This window comes from Tachysurus vachellii, chromosome 26, assembly GCF_030014155.1.
Source record: "Tachysurus vachellii isolate PV-2020 chromosome 26, HZAU_Pvac_v1, whole genome shotgun sequence".
Classification (NCBI taxonomy): domain Eukaryota; kingdom Metazoa; phylum Chordata; class Actinopteri; order Siluriformes; family Bagridae; genus Tachysurus; species Tachysurus vachellii.
The window spans coordinates 10,920,404-10,939,882 of NC_083485.1; the positions used below are offsets into that span (position 1 = coordinate 10,920,404).

At 37.7% G+C, this 19,479-nt stretch overlaps 1 protein-coding gene across 9 annotated transcripts in view; it reads right to left on the minus strand.

Moving 5' to 3' along the window:
- Positions 1-6,243: 6,243 nt before the first annotated feature.
- The window catches only part of LOC132840697 (RIMS-binding protein 2-like), a 90,118-nt gene continuing 76,882 nt past the window's right edge, over positions 6,244-19,479 (minus strand). For 5 of the 9 annotated variants that reach the window (XM_060862591.1, XM_060862592.1, XM_060862595.1 and 2 more), the window contains 8 exons: positions 17,130-17,257; positions 16,004-16,172; positions 14,573-14,641; positions 12,891-12,932; positions 11,845-11,951; positions 10,549-10,620; positions 9,815-9,934; positions 6,244-9,160 (listed from right to left, as the gene is read on the minus strand). In XM_060862591.1, the coding sequence (XP_060718574.1) occupies positions 8,870-9,160; positions 9,815-9,934; positions 10,549-10,620; positions 11,845-11,951; positions 12,891-12,932; positions 14,573-14,641; positions 16,004-16,172; positions 17,130-17,257 (998 nt within the window). In that variant the 3' untranslated portion in view covers positions 6,244-8,869. The remainder of the gene's footprint in view (positions 9,161-9,814; positions 9,935-10,548; positions 10,621-11,844; positions 11,952-12,890; positions 12,933-14,572; positions 14,642-16,003; positions 16,173-17,129; positions 17,258-19,479) is intronic. The other 4 variants (XM_060862597.1, XM_060862596.1, XM_060862594.1 and 1 more) reach the window with 3 other exon arrangements.

Genomic DNA, 19,479 nt, shown 5'->3' on the forward strand with positions numbered 1-19,479 from the left:
ATCAATGATGTTTTTTTTTACATAATCATTTTAGACTAGAAAGCATCTGTCTCAACTTCTACTCATCTCATTTTCACTTTCTTTTAAGGCAAAGACCGGACAGGGTTCAGCATCAGTTTGCAAATATTATCGCACATTTCTCTTCACTTCTTTTGGTAAAAGAGCCGAACATTTTCATTAATGAATCATTTCTTCAGAACTCTAACTGACTATTGTGCTCTTATAGACAGGAAACGCAAGAATGCATGGCAGGAAATGTACGACCGCACAACCTATAGTGCTTGAATTAGGTTTATCAAATGACATCTGAAGCCTTCTTTTACCAAAACCATGCAGACATATTTACTATCATTTTAAAATGGAGCAACAACGAATCTTTCTGCATCAAAGATTATTTCGCTCTCCACGCTTGCGTGCCTCGTTATTTTACTCTAGGGAGCTCTTTCAACTGGAACTCAATGGTCATCTGCATATTTGGAAACACTGTAGTAGAAAACTTGTAGATCGGCAGCGTACAAATGTGTCATAGTGAAACCAAACATGACGAGAGTCAGCGCTCACAGCAAGATCTCATCTCTGTCTCTCACCACACCTTTTTCCACCCAGTTTTGTGCTAAAGCTGTACCACTTTGACCACACACACACACAAACACGCACGTGTACACGCACACGCACAGATCCTTTTGAGGACCTTTTATTAACGCAATTATTAAAAAAGATAAGGAAACAGGGACCAGTCAGATGTGCAATGTCAAAGCTGTCAGATCTGTGTAAGATATAAAAACATGGTTGCACAAATACACACACAAACACACACACAAACACACACACAGAGAAAAAACTCCCCACCTTAACCCACACCTTGTTAGGGCAGTGTCGCCATGGTTACACGAGAGTGTTCTCATAGGGAAGGGGGAATTGAAACCTCGTCTGTCCTTGTTCCAGATTCAAAGCAAGAGAATGAAAATGATACAAAAAAAAATTTAACAGCTATTTGGGGACATAATAGGAACGACAGATGACAGATCAGTCAATCAGTTATATTATTAAGGCTATATCTTAATGACGATCAGACAGGAGTGATTTTATATTAAGTAGGTTGTGTACTTCAAAAGCAGTCGGAGAAGAGAAGGACATGTGGTCAGCTTCAGAGCTGTGCACTACAGAAACATGTCTAGTAAAAGAACTTTTGTTTTTAGCAGCGATCCATTGCATTTGTTTTTTTTCTTGCTCTGTTTTTGAGCTTGTAGTGACTAAAAGAACGAAAAGTTTTTTGTGTGAATTTCCCCGTTGCACATTGTGTGGTTGACACATCCCCCCACTTCCCTCTGTGCTCACTCACTCGCTCTGTCGTGTTGTCTCTTAGGGTCGAGGCCTACTTAGACCAAGAAAAAAAGTTGAAGGAAGCTTTAGTTAAAAAAAAAAAAAAACTAGATATATATTCTGAAGATGGCTTCTTAATCATTCTATGCCTATGGTTGAATAGGGTAACATGAGAATACGTCAGAACCTACTGTACGAACGCAGTCTCTGCAAAGATTAAAATATTGCTCAAAAGTCTAAATCAGCAGCATCACTGAAGATTTAGTTTATTTCGAACAAACCTCTAGTCAATCTACTGATCTTAATGACAAAGCTAGAAATATTATCAAATGAAGTCATCTGATTTACACCTGATTAAACCTCTACCTGATTTACATCTTAACAAGCTGATCATGGTACACCGGTTAGTGTTGTATTCTGTTTGTGCCTTATTTGAAATGGCAGATAGGGAACTGTGATATTTGATGTCAGTTCAGCGCCTTACACAGGAAATCACACAGTCGAGTGAGTTCTGCAGCAGGGCACTTCCTGTGCTAGATCTGATCATATTCACGACCTTTCTCTGTATGAGCTGCACTACTTTGAAAGAGCACTGAGTTTACAGACCTCAGAGAGGTTATAGAACTTCATGCAGACAGCCGTTGTTGTTTTTTGAATGAGTTTACAGCAATAAGCATGTTGTGCTCTCATGTACCGTAGGTGGGTGAAAAATAAAAATAAAAGTGAAACGTTGTGGGCCAGAACAGCGTTAATGCACTTGGATGTAGATCCTACATGTCTTTAGAAATGTACAAGATGATAAAACACTGGTCTTGGTGAAAGTCTTTCATTTCTAGCTCCAAAATCTCTCATAATCGTGAAGTCCGTAGTTTATGGTTTACATCATTACTATTCTTAATAAACTATTCACTGAGCTCCCGTGCCACTCTGATGCACAAACTCAACACTGGATAAAGACGATCAGTCTATCAGTCTAAATAACTTTGCAATGATCTGCAGCGATGTTTCTATCTAAGTGCACAAGCGGAAAAAATGAGCCGCCCACAGCATAACAGAGCCACTGGGTTTTCCTTTAATTTGTCACCAAACTATATAGTATGTATATCTTAGGGGAAAAAAAGGAGTATTATTTTGAATAGTTTCTTATCTTCCCATAAATCTATGCCTAACCTGCAAGGATGACGGGTGGAACCTTTTTCCTGTGTAAATGTGTTGCAGGATAATCTTCAGTTGGATAATCTACAAAACCCTCTGTTTGTATCCCCCAAACCTTTAGGAATAGCTCCTCTAGGATGCTGGATGTTTTTTTAAGTATATAAAAAAGAGTAGATAAAAAGTCTACACATCATATTTTTGGTGAAGTAAAAAGTTGTTTTTCCACCTTTAATATGATAGAGCAACCAACAACTATATCAAGTCACAAACAAGCAAAATGTTTTAAAAAGAGAGAAACAGATGAGAAACTACTTAGTTTTAATTTAATTACTTTAAATACATAAAGTTACTAGTAATACAATCTCTCCAGGTAAAGGCTCCAATTTAGTAGTTCCTAATTTGCCAATTTTATTCCACAGAAATGTTCCTGCTCCATCAATTGTGCATTGATCTCCTGTTTCAAAGCCATTCCGCAGGTTTTTGCTAGGATTTAGACCAGCACCCTGACTAGGCCATTCCAAAAACCCTGACCATCTTCTAAAGGCTTTCTTTTGTTAACTCTGATGTGTTTTTGAGTTCATTAACCTGCTTGAAGGTCTTTTTTTCAGCTGTGTGAAAAAGGCATCTGTATTTTGAGCTATCTCTGATTCCCTCTTTACTTAGCTAGTATCTGCTTCAGGTGAAGAGGAGCAGACCCATAGCATGACGCTGCCACCACCATGCTTCACTGTGGGTATGGTGTGCTTTGGGCTTTTGCATCAAATGTATAGTTTACAATTATGCACCAAAAATTCTACCTTGGTGCATAACACACTTTTCCACTTGGTAAGGAATGATTTAGAAAAGTTTGGATTTTTATGCGTAATGAGAAAATGCTTGCATCTGGCCTTCCTACCCTATAGCCCAGACTCACAGAGAAAATGACAGATTTTTGTCGCATGCAAGAAGTGCCCAGTATTTGTCAGATATCCCGCCACATTTAATGTTGCTGTAGGTCTGACAGCTTCACTGATAAGTTTTCTCCTTGTCTTTTCATCAGTTTTAGAGGGACGTGCTGTTCTTGGTAATGACATCGTGCTGCAGTATTTTCATGCCGATGATAGCCTACATGTTAGCAGTCAGATTAAAACAGCTGATCTTTATGTGGGATTGATCAGACTCACTCAATGTATAGATAAGAATGTTCTTTTATCTGTGCATTAGTATGCTGCTGCTCTGTGAATATTTCCGTAGGTGGACACAACCTTGGAGCAACCATTGTCCAAATTCCCACTTACTTCCCACTAACACATCTGAACTGGCTGACTTATCTCTTACCACTCACCATTACAGAGGCTTACTTCAACATTTCCTCAGTGTTGCAAGTGTTAAGCAATGGCCTGATGGCCTGGGCAAAGTGAAACAGCATGTAAAGGGAACAGAGAACAAAAGAATTATGCACAAAGATAGGTTGAGTGTGAAATGGCTGGAAAACGAAAAGCTAATAAATGAACTCATACACAGAAGCATGAACTACTGTATCAACTGTGGTTGAAAAAATGACTTAAGTTCCATATAACATGTCTGATTACAACCTGTAGGTCAGGTTACTAAGAATATTTCTTTAAAAATACCATTTCTTTAAAAATACTCTTTAATACCAAGAATATTTCTTATTTATATTCTGTTCATCTTTGAACTTGGATCATGTTTTAAAAATAAATTATGAATTAGCATTAAATGGAGTGATGTGTGAAGATTAAAACGCTGCAAAAACAAAGCTGAGAAAAAAGATTAAGATCTTTCGGAAAGTAACATTCGTGAGTTTTAAGCGTGCAGCTTTTATCTAAAATTCACCCAGCTTTTTGTGATACATTGGTTACCAAACTAGAAAGCACCAAAAAGAACCACATTAGATTTCCAAAGGCTCAAATAAGTATCGATATTAGCATTTTGCATAGGCCAAGACAAGAAAAAGTGAAAGAAGGAATGAGAAAAGAACGACAGCAAGGCTGTGACTGTTAAACCTCTTCCTGTGTGGTTAAGACACCACGTGGACGAGAAGTTTAAAAGGAGCGCTTCTCCTCACCTAGGTCCATTCCTACTCGGGGCTGAAGACACCGAAGACTTCGGTAAGACAGAGGGACAAGAAGACACTGAAAAGAAAAAAAAAGAGGCTCCATTGGGTATTTCTTGTACAGGTACGGTATATAACTGAGGCTGAAAAAATGACTTCATTGATTTACTTGGAACAAACTGACATAATCTGGCGCTAGAATTTGAGAGATAAGTTTAAAAATGCAAAAGTGTTCACTTTATTGGTAAAAGAATTTATTTTATTTATAATGTTTATTTAAATATTAGACTTGAATGTGTGGTTCTATGCAAAAAAAAAAAAAAAAAAGTGCATTTACGCATTTGACATTCACATTTCATGACTCTGAAACCTTAAAATCGAATTCTTAAATTGATCAAAAAATATTTGTATTAATGTATTATCTGTAATATTTCCTAACTTATTAATAACCTTTGTAATATTTATTATATGTATTATGGCTGGCAGGTTTTATGTAACAGCGTGTCATTATAGCCACTTCCTGTTAACTGAAATGTAGTAAATTATTATTATTTCTTACTTAAAGAAAATCATATACTTATGTCTGTGTTGTAGGATCGTAGCTAAGCCTGCGAAAAAAATTTTAAAAAACTAAAGTTCTATGTTTTACATTGGTTTGCAAGAAACAGCTTACTCATCACGATAAAGATGGCCACCATGCTCGGAGTTAGCATAGCATGGAATAAAAGAAAGAAGTAACAAGTTAACCTTGAAATCAGTTAACCTTGCATTTTCAGCATGTAGCATTTGTATTAGATGCAGTTGGTACGGTTAGTGAATCTGTATGTGTGTTGAAAAGTACTTTCTTTGAACTTTCTGTAGAACAAAGTTTTGACTGATTTATTTTGTTGCGGAAAACTTCTAAAGGTCTGAAATCTTCTTTATAAAATACATAAGGGCTGAGACATCAACAAAACTAAACAAAACAAACCAAAAAAAAAAAACAGTCAAAACTTTCTGCAATTTTTTTTTTCTGTCAAGTGTTGACTAATTGAAGAGTAACAGTTTGGGTGTGGTTTACACAGACAGCTGTAAATAAGCTGGAAGTGTGTGTGTGTGTGTGTGTGAGTGTGTCTCTGTGTGTGGGGGGAGGGGGATGTCTTAACCACTAACTCTACAGGTGTGACAGCACAGATGAACAGAGGACCTGGAGACAGGCGGCTACACTTGGGAAGTACAGTGCAGTCATCCATAAAGTAGAAAGCACTACTAAACCCCTCGCCACAGTGTAGTGTTTCCTACTTTATGGATGAGTGTACTGTTGGCTACTGGGAGCATGTTTCTCACACTCTAACGACTCAACATGGTGGACAGAAGAAAAGAGGAACTGGCTTTGTTTCATAAGACTGTGCACAACTCACTGTGTAAAATTTAGGCCACATGAGTTGCTGCACATCAAGAAACAAAGCCAAGCCCTGTTGTTGCTTGATTTTTTATTTGTTCTGAACAAAATACTGAACATTTAAATGTGCACCACTGTTGTATCTGCTCTGATTTTTCCGTTTCATAAATAAAACAAACTAAAAAAAAAAACCTTTTTGTTGCCTGTTGCATTTTATCTTTGTCCACATGCCTAAACTCTGGTTTTACAGAAATTATTTAAAAACTGATAAAAAAAAACAAACAAACAAACAAACACCTTTGACACAAAAATCAACACAAATCAGTAGTTTTTACTGTAAAAATAGATTTTATTTCTGTAAAAAGGTCAGGCTGAATGACAATCGCCCCTTCAATGACCAATAATGATCTTACTTGTCATCACTCAAAAACTTGCTTCAACATGCAAAAAAAGAAAAAATGTGGAAAAAAAGATTCTATTTTACAGGTTTCAAAAAATTGATTACAAAACCTCAGATTTACAAAATAGGTTCCTGTTCTCCGTGTGACACTTGCAGAAATGCTGAGAAACCGATGAGAGATTAAAGCTTCTCGTACTGTTTGAAAACACCATACATCAAAATCACAAAGTGCAAACCGTTGACCTGAACACTGTACATCATACACACACCAAAGTATCAGCTAATGTCTTCCAGCTTGGCCTCCACTGCATCCAGTGAAAAAAAGAGTCCTACAAATGCATTGTAGAAGTAAAGAAATGCAAGGTTATATTATAAATACTTAAATATCGATAAATAAGGCCGTGTCTGGGTGCAACACCTTCATGCATGCAGTCAGTATAAATACAGTGAAAGTAAACATCGAAGTAAGACTAAACAAGGTCTCGTAAGGCTAGTAAGTTAGCTGTGGGTGCAGATTAGTAGAGCATAGCATAGCATAGCACTAGCGATAACACTGGGATCAAAGCTTCTGAACTATAGTAGCTGGTTCGAAAAGCAAGTTTTAGGATTATAGCACACCTTAATGACCATTGCTTTGCCTAAAACCAGAGTTACCTAAAGGCTACGGAGAGAAATAATTTGACTGTACAGTGCAGTGCCTCCATCATGGCTGCATTTTTTTTTTAATATTTAAGATGAGTACAGTCACATTTAATTAAATTATATTATTTGGTTCAGCAAAGAACCAGAGAGAACTTGACTAGGCCTGGATCTCTGGTCTATAGAGTATCTGGTGCTTGGACCCCTGCGCTCTCTCCTCTGCCATAGAAGCACAAAGAGCACCAAAAGGTTTGGCAAGAGCGTGTGATGTTCTGGTTTGGAACATGCAGCATGTACTAGACGCTGATAAACTGCTAGTTCAGCCAGTTTTATACTGCGAGATTTCAGCATCATTTTAATATCACAGGTCATGCTTGTGTGAGACGATCCAAAACAAAATCTTGTCTGAAACCTATTTTATAATCTGTGTCAGATTATAAAATCAGCACAATCTGGGCCTCATGCAAAATATCGGTGCATAAACAGAAACAAGAACTCTCTGAAATAGTAGCAATTTTAGTTATGAATAAAAAAAATACAACATTCTTCAAAGTAAGCTTGAGGTAATAAGGGTTTTTGTTCCTCTAGCCCATTAGCATTACAATATTACAAAATTAGCTCAATATTCGAGGTCCTAGACATGTAAATTTATAGTAACTAACATTAGCATTTTTTGTCTGTCATCACAGCTGCTTTTTTATCAGTTAACACATGCAGCACACACACCTTTTGGTGCTACTTGGGTCCCATGAGCAAGGCAAAGACAGACCAGAGGAGACCTCCTGAAGCTTGTCCTTTTACACTGAAGGAGCTTATGTATTTAGTTCACACAGCAGCTGAGCTGAGGAAAAGCTACTCTTTCCTGTTTTGATGTAATTCTTTTCAGATTATGACACCAAAAGTGTTTACATGTCTGTATATAGCAGGATTGAACCTTATTGCCATGTAATATACAAACAGCATTGAAACAGCCTTAAAGGCTAAAAATGCAAAATAAAAAAACAACACATCCACATGATATAATCTTATCTGATCTCATGTTGTTACCATGACAACATGATGATTCCAGTCAGGGACCAAAAAAGATCTGTTTTTTTGTCACTACCTGTGGTCTTGTAGTGTGTTTAGTGTGAAACTCTAAGTGTAGTTTATATTTAAATGCTCTTCCCTGTCATTTCTGATATTGACCACATGATTTATAGCTATATAAAATGCATTCAAAGGTTGTTTGGTTCATCTTTCTATCCTGAGGCTATAAACATCTCGGAGTTTAATGTCAGAGCACTCGTCTCATAATTACTGCGATTCATGTGTCTGGTTTAATGCGTTTGCAATTTGTGGCATTTTTTACCTACAGGTGCCACTGAAATGCCATTAAACATACTAGAAACATTTAATGCACCCAAAAACTAAACTCCCAGCATTTTGCAATACAATATGCAATTCACACACTTGTAAATCAGTGTAAGTGTAAATCACTGACGTTTTGACCAAGTTAATTCAATGCACATCTAACATAGTGTGTTATCTTGAATCGAGAGTGTAAAGTTATATACTGATATTAATCCTTTGTTTCACCGTAATAGCCAATGTTGTTGATTCGGTGTTGTTTTTTAATTAGACGTCACCCACTGTTACGTAACAGCTTGCAGAATATTTACTGTATTTACTAGTATGAAGTGAATGTTTTTTTTTTATCTATACTGATTGAAGCACAGCAAGAACACGCCATTATCAAGGTGGCAAATGGAGACAAATCAGAAAGAAAAAAAAACAAGCATCAATCAGTCACAGAGATTGACATTTGTGTCATATCCTACATCTATCCATGAAATCACAAACACATGCAAATGAATTCACATCGAGATGGAGAAAGTGCAATCAGCAAATTAGTCAAAGTAACAGTCTTTAGCTTTTATTCCTTCTTGCTGGAGCCCAGCTTCTTAAAGAGCTTCTTCCCTTTAGAGAAGAATCCTTTTTTCTTTTTGCCAAGTGAAGAGGTGTCAGGGACAGCATGATCTTCTGGGGCAGGAAGGACAGGAGGAGTATGGCCTGAGCATGGAGCTGGACCCGGGTGGTGTACCGGCTGCTGGTCTGGAAGGAGGTTCCGGTACAGATCAGGTTGAGAAGTGGGCTCAGTCTGGGTCTTGTCTGGGGGGCTTGATGTTAGAGGCTCCGTCTGCTCTACAGACACAGCATGACTCACCTTTTAGGCAAAAAGATGGAAGTGTCTGTGAGGGATTTTTAATGAGCCAGATGACTGAAATGTCTACAATACAAAGGCACTGGACTTGTGGAATAATGCTGAAGATGTGTTTGCACACATTTAAGAAGACAACTCTGAAGCAGGTTTTGTATCTCAGGTTACTCTGGGCCAAGGTGAAAGCATGCACGTTATGGAAGTTACCACAGTGGTGTTTAGAGGCTTTAGGTAGGGAAGGAGCACAAGGATGTGAGATATATGGAACAATTGAGTGTTTACCAAAAGGGAAAAAAAGATGGGGGTCAGCATGAGACTTACTGTTTAAAGTGCACACCTCGCCTGTGCCTCTGCAAGCCAAAATGCAGGAATAAATGCACAGACACACACACACACACACACACAAAGTAAGAAAACTAAGCCATGCACATGCACATATAAAAACAGGCAGATCAGACAAAATGTGATGTGTATACCAAGCTGTAAATAACTGTTAAGATGGTATAAAAAGGAGAACTTCATGCACAACAGTTGATCATGTACTACTGGGTGACCTGACAGTCACATTTGCACATGCATGCAGTCACATACTGTACACACACACACACACACACACACACACACACACACACACACACACACACACACACACACTTCTACCTGTGAGTCTCTCTGGATGTTGGCTCTAGTGTGATCTGGTTCTGCTGTCTTATCTCTGTTCTCAGGAAAGGCCTGAAGGAAATTGGAAGGTACCAGACCTTTCTGTCCATTTAAATCCCCCTAAAGTGACAAGAAGAACAAATCCTGTCAGAATATTCAGAAAGTCAATCTTATAGGGTTTTGAAATGACCAATACGCCTAAATATGTAATAAAATATAATGTATAGAAATAATAATAAGTAAAAATAAATCTACATATTTTAACCCAATTCAAATGCCAGAATACATGAATATGGCTAAAACTACTGTAGTAAAGCAGCTGATAACAGCCTATTTGCATTTCTATCTTCTCAGCCATGTATTTATCACCAGTCAAACCTGTTAAAAATAATTACCCAACCCTGACCATTATCTAGCTCACTGTCTTAGCACACAACTTAACCATTATCGGTTACTACGTCATCCTCTAAAATCAGACATGATAATTATGGAACTTCTTTGACACATACCCCCACCCAATAATCTATAAGAATCAGTTAATCAGAAGTCAAACCATTTCACGAGAATGGGCTCTGTATAGTGTACTTCAATTCAGAGAGAAAAAGAGAAGTAGTTACCAAAATAACCTTTAAGATCACAGCCTTTACTCATCTAAAAAAAAAAAACCAGCCTGCTCCTAAAGGCTGCGTGAATCAAAGATATTGGTTCAATCCATTCCGTAGTCGAGTACTCACGTAAAAGAAGCCGTCATCATCCATGTCTCCAAACACATAGATGATGTCTCCAGCGTTAAAAGTCAGCTCAGCCTGTGGAAAGACATGAGGTGAGAAGGAGCATGTATCATGAATCTATGTGAAAGCTAACACAAATGAGACTCATTTAGCAAACTAGACACTGACGTTTTAGCACATTCATTAGTATAAACATCGGATGATCTGTTTAAATAGGTTATTTATTTAAATTCTAAATTTTTTTAATTACGCATTTTTTTAATTACGCATTTTTTTAATTACGCATTTTTAATGGTATGGTGGATGAAAGCTGGCTTAATAAATCTGTTCTGTATGCCACAGTATCTTCTATTAATGATGCGCAGCAGCAGTAATTTGACTGATAAAATAATCTTCTTGTTTTTTATCCATATTTAAGTTTTGTCTGTGCTTAAATTTCTTATTATTGGCAATAATAATAATTGACAGATCTGGCATACAGTATATTCCCTACTGTGCTGCGTGCCATCATCTTTTTTCCAACACATAGGGTTTCCTTATGACACATGATATCCTGTTTTGCAACACTGCATTAGGGCACACTGGTGCGTGAGAGCATGTTGGTGTGAAAGACTTCAGGCTTATAGAGAATCTTCATCTTCTACCGCTTATCCGAACTACCTCGGGTCACGGGGAGCCTGTGCCTATCTCAGGCGTCATCGGGCATCAAGGCAGGATACACCCTGGACGGAGTGCCAACCCATCACAGGGCACACACACACACACTCTCTCATTCACTCACGCACTCACACACTACGGACAATTTTCCAGAGATGCCAGTCAACCTACCATGCATGTCTTTGGACCGGGGGAGGAAATTAGAGTACCCGGAGGAAACCCCCGAGGCACAGGGAGAACATGCAAACTCCACACACACAAGGTGGAGGCGGGAATTGAACCCGTGCTAACCACTAAGCCACCGTGTCCCCCCCTTATAGAGAATCACTTAAAACAATTAAACATAGCACTGTGTGACATGTTTGGTGTAGACATGACTCAAACTAACTTCCACTTCTGCCTCTGAGAAAATCTTTTTCTCAGTGTTTTGTGCTTTCAGCGTTTTGTGAGTGTTGTTTTTTTTTTTTTTAAGGAATCCTGTGCATGAATGCAAATCAGCTGTAGTGCACATGTGAGAAAAATCATAAAGAAAAATTTTGCCCGATGTAGCCTACGAAATGTTTACACACAACTAACTAAATGACTGATAAATGAATCTGTGTGTAAGTAAAGAATGAGTGTGTGAGTATGGTGTAAAGTCACCTCAATGTCAGCATTTGGAGAGCTTTCTCTTGGGTCGTAATCAAAGATTGCCACCATCCTGCGAGGTACAGGGTTTCCCATGGCAACGGTAGAGTGTCGTGCATTATCTGTCAATCAAATAGCAGCAATGGAACCATGAATCAATATATATATTGGCCAAGTGTGTTGACACACACAAGGATCCCATATGTGCCATAGTAATTCACACTTTTGATATAAACTGACGTGATAAACAGGGACTGGAAGCAAACAGACAGCCAATAGGATGGAAAACAAATTAAAACAAATACATGCAGCACAGAATTTTTTATGAATGTCACAACTGGGTAAAAGCGTTAAAGTTACAAAAACAGACAAAAAATCTCAGTTCCAGCTTCAGAAAATATTTCAAAAGAGTTTGTAAAGAGAAAGCAGCAATTTATTAGTCAAATCTAAAATAATTGTGGAAAAAAACAAAAGATTAGAACCATGGCTTGATTTTCACACTAAACAGTAAATCCAAAACAAGATGATATGAATATGCAAATCAGTGCCACGTCCTTCTTTCAGACTCCACCCACGTCTTTGCAAACCAGTATTGCATGGGCTGAATTTGCATATTGGGAATTATATTACAATATATGATGCATCATTACCAATTTGGGAACGGAAAGAGATAAAAATGCAGCAAAACATCATAGCGCACTGTCCTCAGAAGTGGAACTGAGAATTTTTTTTTTTTTAATTTATAAATTGATAACTGGATAATGATGATGATGACGATGATGATAATAATGATTAAAATGGGTTGCATGCCAGTTCGTCTGCACTCAATGTATTTATTTAGTCAACGCCATGCAAAGTTGAAGTCAGTAATGTTGAAACAGAAAGATGAACAGACAAAAAAAAGATAAACAACATGCACATACTGTATACAGACACATAAAGATCATGCAGCCAGATGGTTTAACAAACACTTCAAAAGTCTGATTCATTTTTCTCTCCCATGCTGTTGAAAAAGGACAAAAAGAAAAACCTGGAAACAGACTGAGAGAGCAACTGCACACCTTCATTGGAGGAATTAGTGTTGGAACTGTCATCTAAAACTCCTGCAGATTCCACAGAGGAAGAGGAAGAAATAGAGCATTAGAGTTGGAGACTTTATGATCTTAACTCAAGTAAAGTGTGGGTTAAGACACAGGGTGAGCAAATCCACCTTTAACGGAACTAAAATGGTTAAAAATGATTAGTAAAGCACCAGGAGCGCGCTTACACACACACACACACACACACACACACACACACACACACACACACACACACAATGACACATGCAGCACTAAAACAGAGATATGAAGGATTCTGTTATCAAACATGGTTATGAAATGAGATAACAGCAAAATAGAAAACATAATTCTTAGAATGCAGAATTATTGCAAAATAAGACAACCTGAATGAACATATCAAACATTTTCCAGTGCAGTTACTCTGGAAAATGTTACCAAATTATTGGCACCCCAATTACCAGTAATTGTAGCAGAATCATGGATTTTTCCTAATGTAAATGGATAGATGACAAACGGCCAGCAACAGGAAATGGTCAAAAGCAATTGCCTGGAAACGCAAAGCATTTTTTTTTTTTGCTTTGTTTGCATTGATTTGAAATATTATTTTCAATTTTCATTTAAAAAGGTTCTTATGGGAATGATTTGATCAAGAAAATATAACACTTTCAAAAGTGTTTGAATGAAACATTTTATACAAACTTATTGCCTATTTTACTGAAAGATGTTAATAATTCTTCATTGGTTTCATCTTTCCTGACAGAAACTGGCTTTATTCATTCATTTATCTTCTACCGCTTATCCGAACTACCTCGTGCTACCACAAACGTGCTAACCACTAAGCCACCGTTCCACTGGCTTTATACTTTTTTCCTAATTATACCAGAGGGCTGTTCATTCTTGATTCTGACTGGTCAGAAGGAGGTGACTAATTCTCATGAAGGTCTGATATTAGCTCAGACTACAAGACCAGGTCCTAGATTATACTAATATGATCATTTTATAATAACAAGTAAGTTTATGCTGTATGTAGCACATCAATAAAAAAATGGATTAAAAATTTCTTCTTTCTGGTGCATTTGAAGGAGTCTCCACTATCAGAAATATATAACAATCAAACTTTTCTAGTATGGGGAATTCTTCAGGATGGAGGACTTTCTGTTTTTTTGGTTTTTTTTTCTATAACAAGACAAGCTGCTTTGTTGTCTTCTTATCTTCAAGAGGAAAAACAGATGCTGTTGAGGCAACAACTGTTTCTACCTGCTGTAACGCAACATAAGTGATAACAGAAAGTAACTTGTTTCTCAGAAATTGCACAACAATAACATACAGTAACTATAAGTGGATAAAAATTATGTCATTCTTAATGAATAAAAAAATTGGAATTCTTGACAATTTGCTGTGGTATATGAGGAATAAAACATTCCGTAGCAGCTAAATAGTGGCTCTTCTTTACATTGGGCTGCACTGTGCAACCCTGTGACCGTTCCCTATATTATTGTTTTATTCCTTACTTGAAGGCATGCAATTATATAATAAATGGATTTTTTGTGAAAACCATAAACCATTTCTAAACCATATCTGAGAATTCCCCTTTGGTTACACTTCTTATATTTTGCTTATATACAGATTAGATGGTTGGTAGAAGATGGACAGGGGGACAGCGAAGAGACATGGAGACACACCTTTCTTGGAGCGTCTAGGTTTGGGTGGTGGAGCCGGACGGTGCGGAAGCTGAGCGAGTGAGCGCGTGCCTTGATGGAGGTCAAACAGGAGAATGCGATTTGAAAATGAAACCAGACAACAAGTAGACAGAAACCAAGAATGATATAAAGCAGGAAAAACAACAACAACAACAACAACAACAACAACAACAAAAGTTGTGTGATGACGCCGACTGCATCAGCCAGGGTGGCTACTGAGAGCTGGAAAGAGTTAACTCATTGCTGCCAAAGAGCATTCTGGGAATTGGGATCTCAGCTGCTGTAGATTTGGCATGGCTCCTTTTCCAGGGACATGGTTGAAACACTACCATGATAACAAAACAGCAACAACATCATCAACAACAACAATAACAACCAAAAAATAGAAGCTTTTTTTTTTTGGCACTTCTTTTGCACTATGGTGAATGAGAAGGAAAAGTGATCAATGAAAGTTTCAGAAAGAAATTCACACACAGTTACAAAGCTATAACAAGGTGCAGAAATAGACCTTAAACATCAGACATCACATCCACACTCTCTGGGGTGTTATCTTTAGGTCCCTGGTGACTGGATAGCTTAATGTTAATTTTTAAAGTTAGTAAAATGAATATCTTCAACTGTAGCTTTGGATTAAGAGGTTATTCTTTCAAATCCTACAAGAAACAGAATATGAAAATTTTACATGTCTCAATTCCTACAAACCCCATCTCTTAAAAAACTGGTGCATGGTATGATTTTCTATTATACTTTATATACAATCTAATATTTGTGGACAAAATAATTCATTGTGAACTAAAGTGTTCAAATGCAGTGCAAACTCAATTCAAAATCATTCAAACAAATGTATAATAAACCAAAGGTGCATCGCAAATCTCATACTTATGCACTATTCTTTGCCACTGTGAAATGTTGGACACGTCATGCAATCAAAACCTCAGCTTTGCTTACATAATGGAAAAGGGTAAGGGCTACAAGGAGCTAATGCTGGATTCTAAAAAAAAAAATTGCCAGAAAAAAAGAAGACTCTGGTGAACAAGTCATCTTACAAATGCCTTTAAAATTTGATTTATTTTTCAACATTGTATTCTACAGCAGCGATGCATTATTTGGATTTGATGTAATTTGTCATCATTTGTTTAACAGCTAATACTTCCTGTTAGTAAAAAACTACAAAAGACTAAATCAGCTAGGAACTACGGTCTGCACTATTAGATGGCTGTTTTACAGGATGTTCTGCTACCTTTCAAACTGTACAAACAGAGACCAACAAATCTTGTCTAGCAAAAATCTGCCAGGTTGTAGATTACAGATAAACCGTCACAGCTCCAAAACTGCATCATTACTGACTCACTGAAAAACCCGAGCAGGTGCTGACTGGCTGAGTATTAAAGAATAACTGACAGGAAAACGTACCCATCTTCTCTATAGAGGACTCAGTGGACAGGAAGCCCTGCTGTAGCAGCTGATCTCTGGTCTCCTCGTCATCCACCTGGATCTCAGAGACCATGTTACACGGCACATAACCATGACGACCACCTGACTCGCCTCTGTAAAACCCGTCTGCATCCTTATCACCGTAGACCTACATGAAGGAGCAGAAACAGTAAATAACATTATATAATAAAGTCTATGTGTAAAATACTTTAGAGGGACAATACTATAGTTTAATAGCTACTGTCATATTGAAATTTTTGACTGGCATTCCTTTGTGTGTAGAGTGTTTTTTACAGCTTATAAATCATAAATAACTGAAACATTTTCCTGCCAACTCTACCGCTTAATTCTGAACTCATCTTAACTCAACACTAAACTGAATTCATGCTTTAGACATATCGTCGCTGTCGGGCGGAAACCTCGTATGTCCAAATTTGGTCAATTTCATATTTTTTCACATATCGATGCTATTGGTCAGTCCCCACGTGGGTCTGTTATTTTTACAAGTTATTAACCAATCTAAAGTCTTGAAAATAGCTTGAGCGCAAATCTCATAACTCCATTGGACACTTCAACTGTCCACCTCTTCCTCACTCCTCGGGAGAGATTCGCGGCATATTTCTCCTTAATAAGAGTCGTTGCGAATCAACACGTCTTCTGAGGTAAATGTCTTCAAAACACTGGGCTCAAAAAAAAAAATCTTGACCCCCGCTAGTTCTGGTGCTCATCTGAGGACAGGAATTTAGCGCAAGACAATCCACTGCAACGCGGACTAAACCCTGTGCACTGCAGATATGGTACGGCGTTTTTTTCATTTCCTGAAAAATAATGGTTTTGGAGATATGAGGATTCCGCCCGACAGCGACGATATGCTAGCTAAACTATCCATTTATCTCATATATTGGTTAATTGATTTCTGTATCTCTTTCTGAATAAATTGAAACTGTATTTGAAATAGCATTGATTGCCAACTGAACAGCTGTATAAAAAAAAAAAAAAAGAAAGAAAGAAAAAAGAAATTAATTTAGACACTTAGAAAATAAAATCAGTGCTAAGTTCCAAAAGTTCAGAAATATACAACAGAGCTTTACAAAACTTTTTCTACCTTAATGATCTGTCCCTCCCTGAAGGGAAGCTCCTCCTCTGCCGCATCGCGATTGGGTGACATTGTTGATGGATCATATGGAAACAGGGCAACAAAAATCCGTACCTCACTGTCACCAATTGGCGCATCTGCGTGGACACACACACATACACACACACACACACACACACACACACACACAAACTTTTAAATCTATGTACTGAAGTTGTTATTGTTGATTTCTTACACGCATACTAATGCAGTCAAGGGGTTAGGTCAGATAATAACAGTAAAACCCACTGAGCTTGCACAAGCTGCTTGAAAAACATGCTCTCATGATCATTACAAACACACACACACACACACACACACACACACTTTACTCTGAAGCAACCCATTAATAGTAACTCAGTACTGATGACCTAAGCTTCTGGTGGCATGCAGCAAGTCAACATGGCATTTGGAAAATAGATCTTTACAAGTTTTTAAAAAAGCTCATGTATGTCACCAAATCATTGAAGGAGGTTAAATAGGAACTCCAGGTACCAGCTGATCACACACAAACACATTTTTCTTATCATCATTGTTAATATTATTTTGTGATTCAAATAATCTTTCATATAAAACACCTACATAAAGCCATGCACATCTTTTATATTGTAATATCATTGATGTTAAACATTAACTACTGTACAACCATTAAAATTCAGAAATCCAGTCGATCTACATGTCCCTATTTGCAGTAACACAACGTGCATATAAGACAATATTACATTACTACATGTAATATCTTTGGCTGGTTTAACAGGTGTTACTTTCCGCTTTCAAAATGGGTCTGACTTACAAGCTAGTTACCAGTTAATGTCTCATTTAGAGTTATCGGTTTGCATTGAGGTGGGCTGCTTCTCATTACATGGGATCATGGCTAGGGCTCAGAGGACAGGACACTTTCACTTCCCTCACACAACATGTGTATGAGCATTGTGAACTCTAAATAGATGCTCAGTAACGGTGTCAGGCGCTGCTGAGACACAGCTGTGTGTGAGGCAAAAGTCCAAAGACAAGGAAGAATGAGGGTGAACAATATAAATTCATGAATCATTTTTAATAAAAAAGATTATAAAAAAAATAGTTGTGTGTATGTGTGTTGACTTCCCCACAGTTCTGAGGTGCACACTAACATGATATTACACTTATGTACATAATGTCAAATGCCACTCTTTCATTTTCCATCTTTTATTTTATCTGAGCTTATTAATTGTTTATCGTAGAGAATTTTAGTGCATTTTCATGACAGTTGGTCAAATACACCCATTGCTTACCAAGTAAAACAAATATTAAAGTGTAAGTATAATTAACACCTACGTTGTTTGAACCTTTGAACTGCCTGCATGCAAGTGTGTGAGCAAGTACAGTACTAGCAGAGCAATACTGAAGAAATGAAAATGATTAAGCCTGTGATAGTGTCAGAGTGATTGCAATAGTGAAAAAAAGAAAGACAATGCGGCAGAGAAGGAGGGGGGTGATGCAAACTATGAGAGTTACTCAAGAGTGGTTTCATGGAAGGCTAATCTGGGTTACTTGTCATAACATGCCATTTTAAGCCGCTCTACAGTTATCAAGAAGTTAAGAGGGAAAAGATGATCACCTCTACTCAGGGAGGAGTAGATGTGAGAAGCAAAACCTATAAATGTGCATATAACCTAAAACTGTTTTATTCTTTATACTTTGCACTAACTTACTAAAAAGCTTAGACATTATCTGAATTCTTCAAGCTTTGCATCATTAAAAACTGCAACCACCGGAAAATATGTAGCAGGATGTGTTAATATTTCAAATTAAGTCAATTGAATTAGGTCTTTCAAATTCCTGGTTTATCACAAGCCTTTGTTATAGTTACAATTAATTACTTACAAAAAAGCTATATTCAGAGTTAAAGGTTTTGATGTCATCCACTCACTCTCTCACTCATTTTCCTCGGTTCACGGGGAGCCTGTGCCTATCTCAGGCGTCATCGGGCATCAAGTCAGGATACACCCTGGACGGAGTGCCAACTCATCGCAGGGCACACACACACACACACACTCTCATTCACTCACGCAATCACACATTACGGACAATTTTCCAGAGATGCCAATCAACCTACCATGCATGTCTTTGGACCGGGGGAGGGGGAAACCTCCGAGTACTCTGGGAGAACATGCAAACTCCACACACACACAAGGCAGAGGCGGGAATCGAACCCCCAACCCTGGAGGTGTGAGGCGAACGTGCTAACCACTAAGCCACCGTGCCCCCCCGCCTTTACTAATTAGGACATTTATATACAGAAAGCAAATATGTTAAAAAGGAAGACTTCATCTCAAAGGAC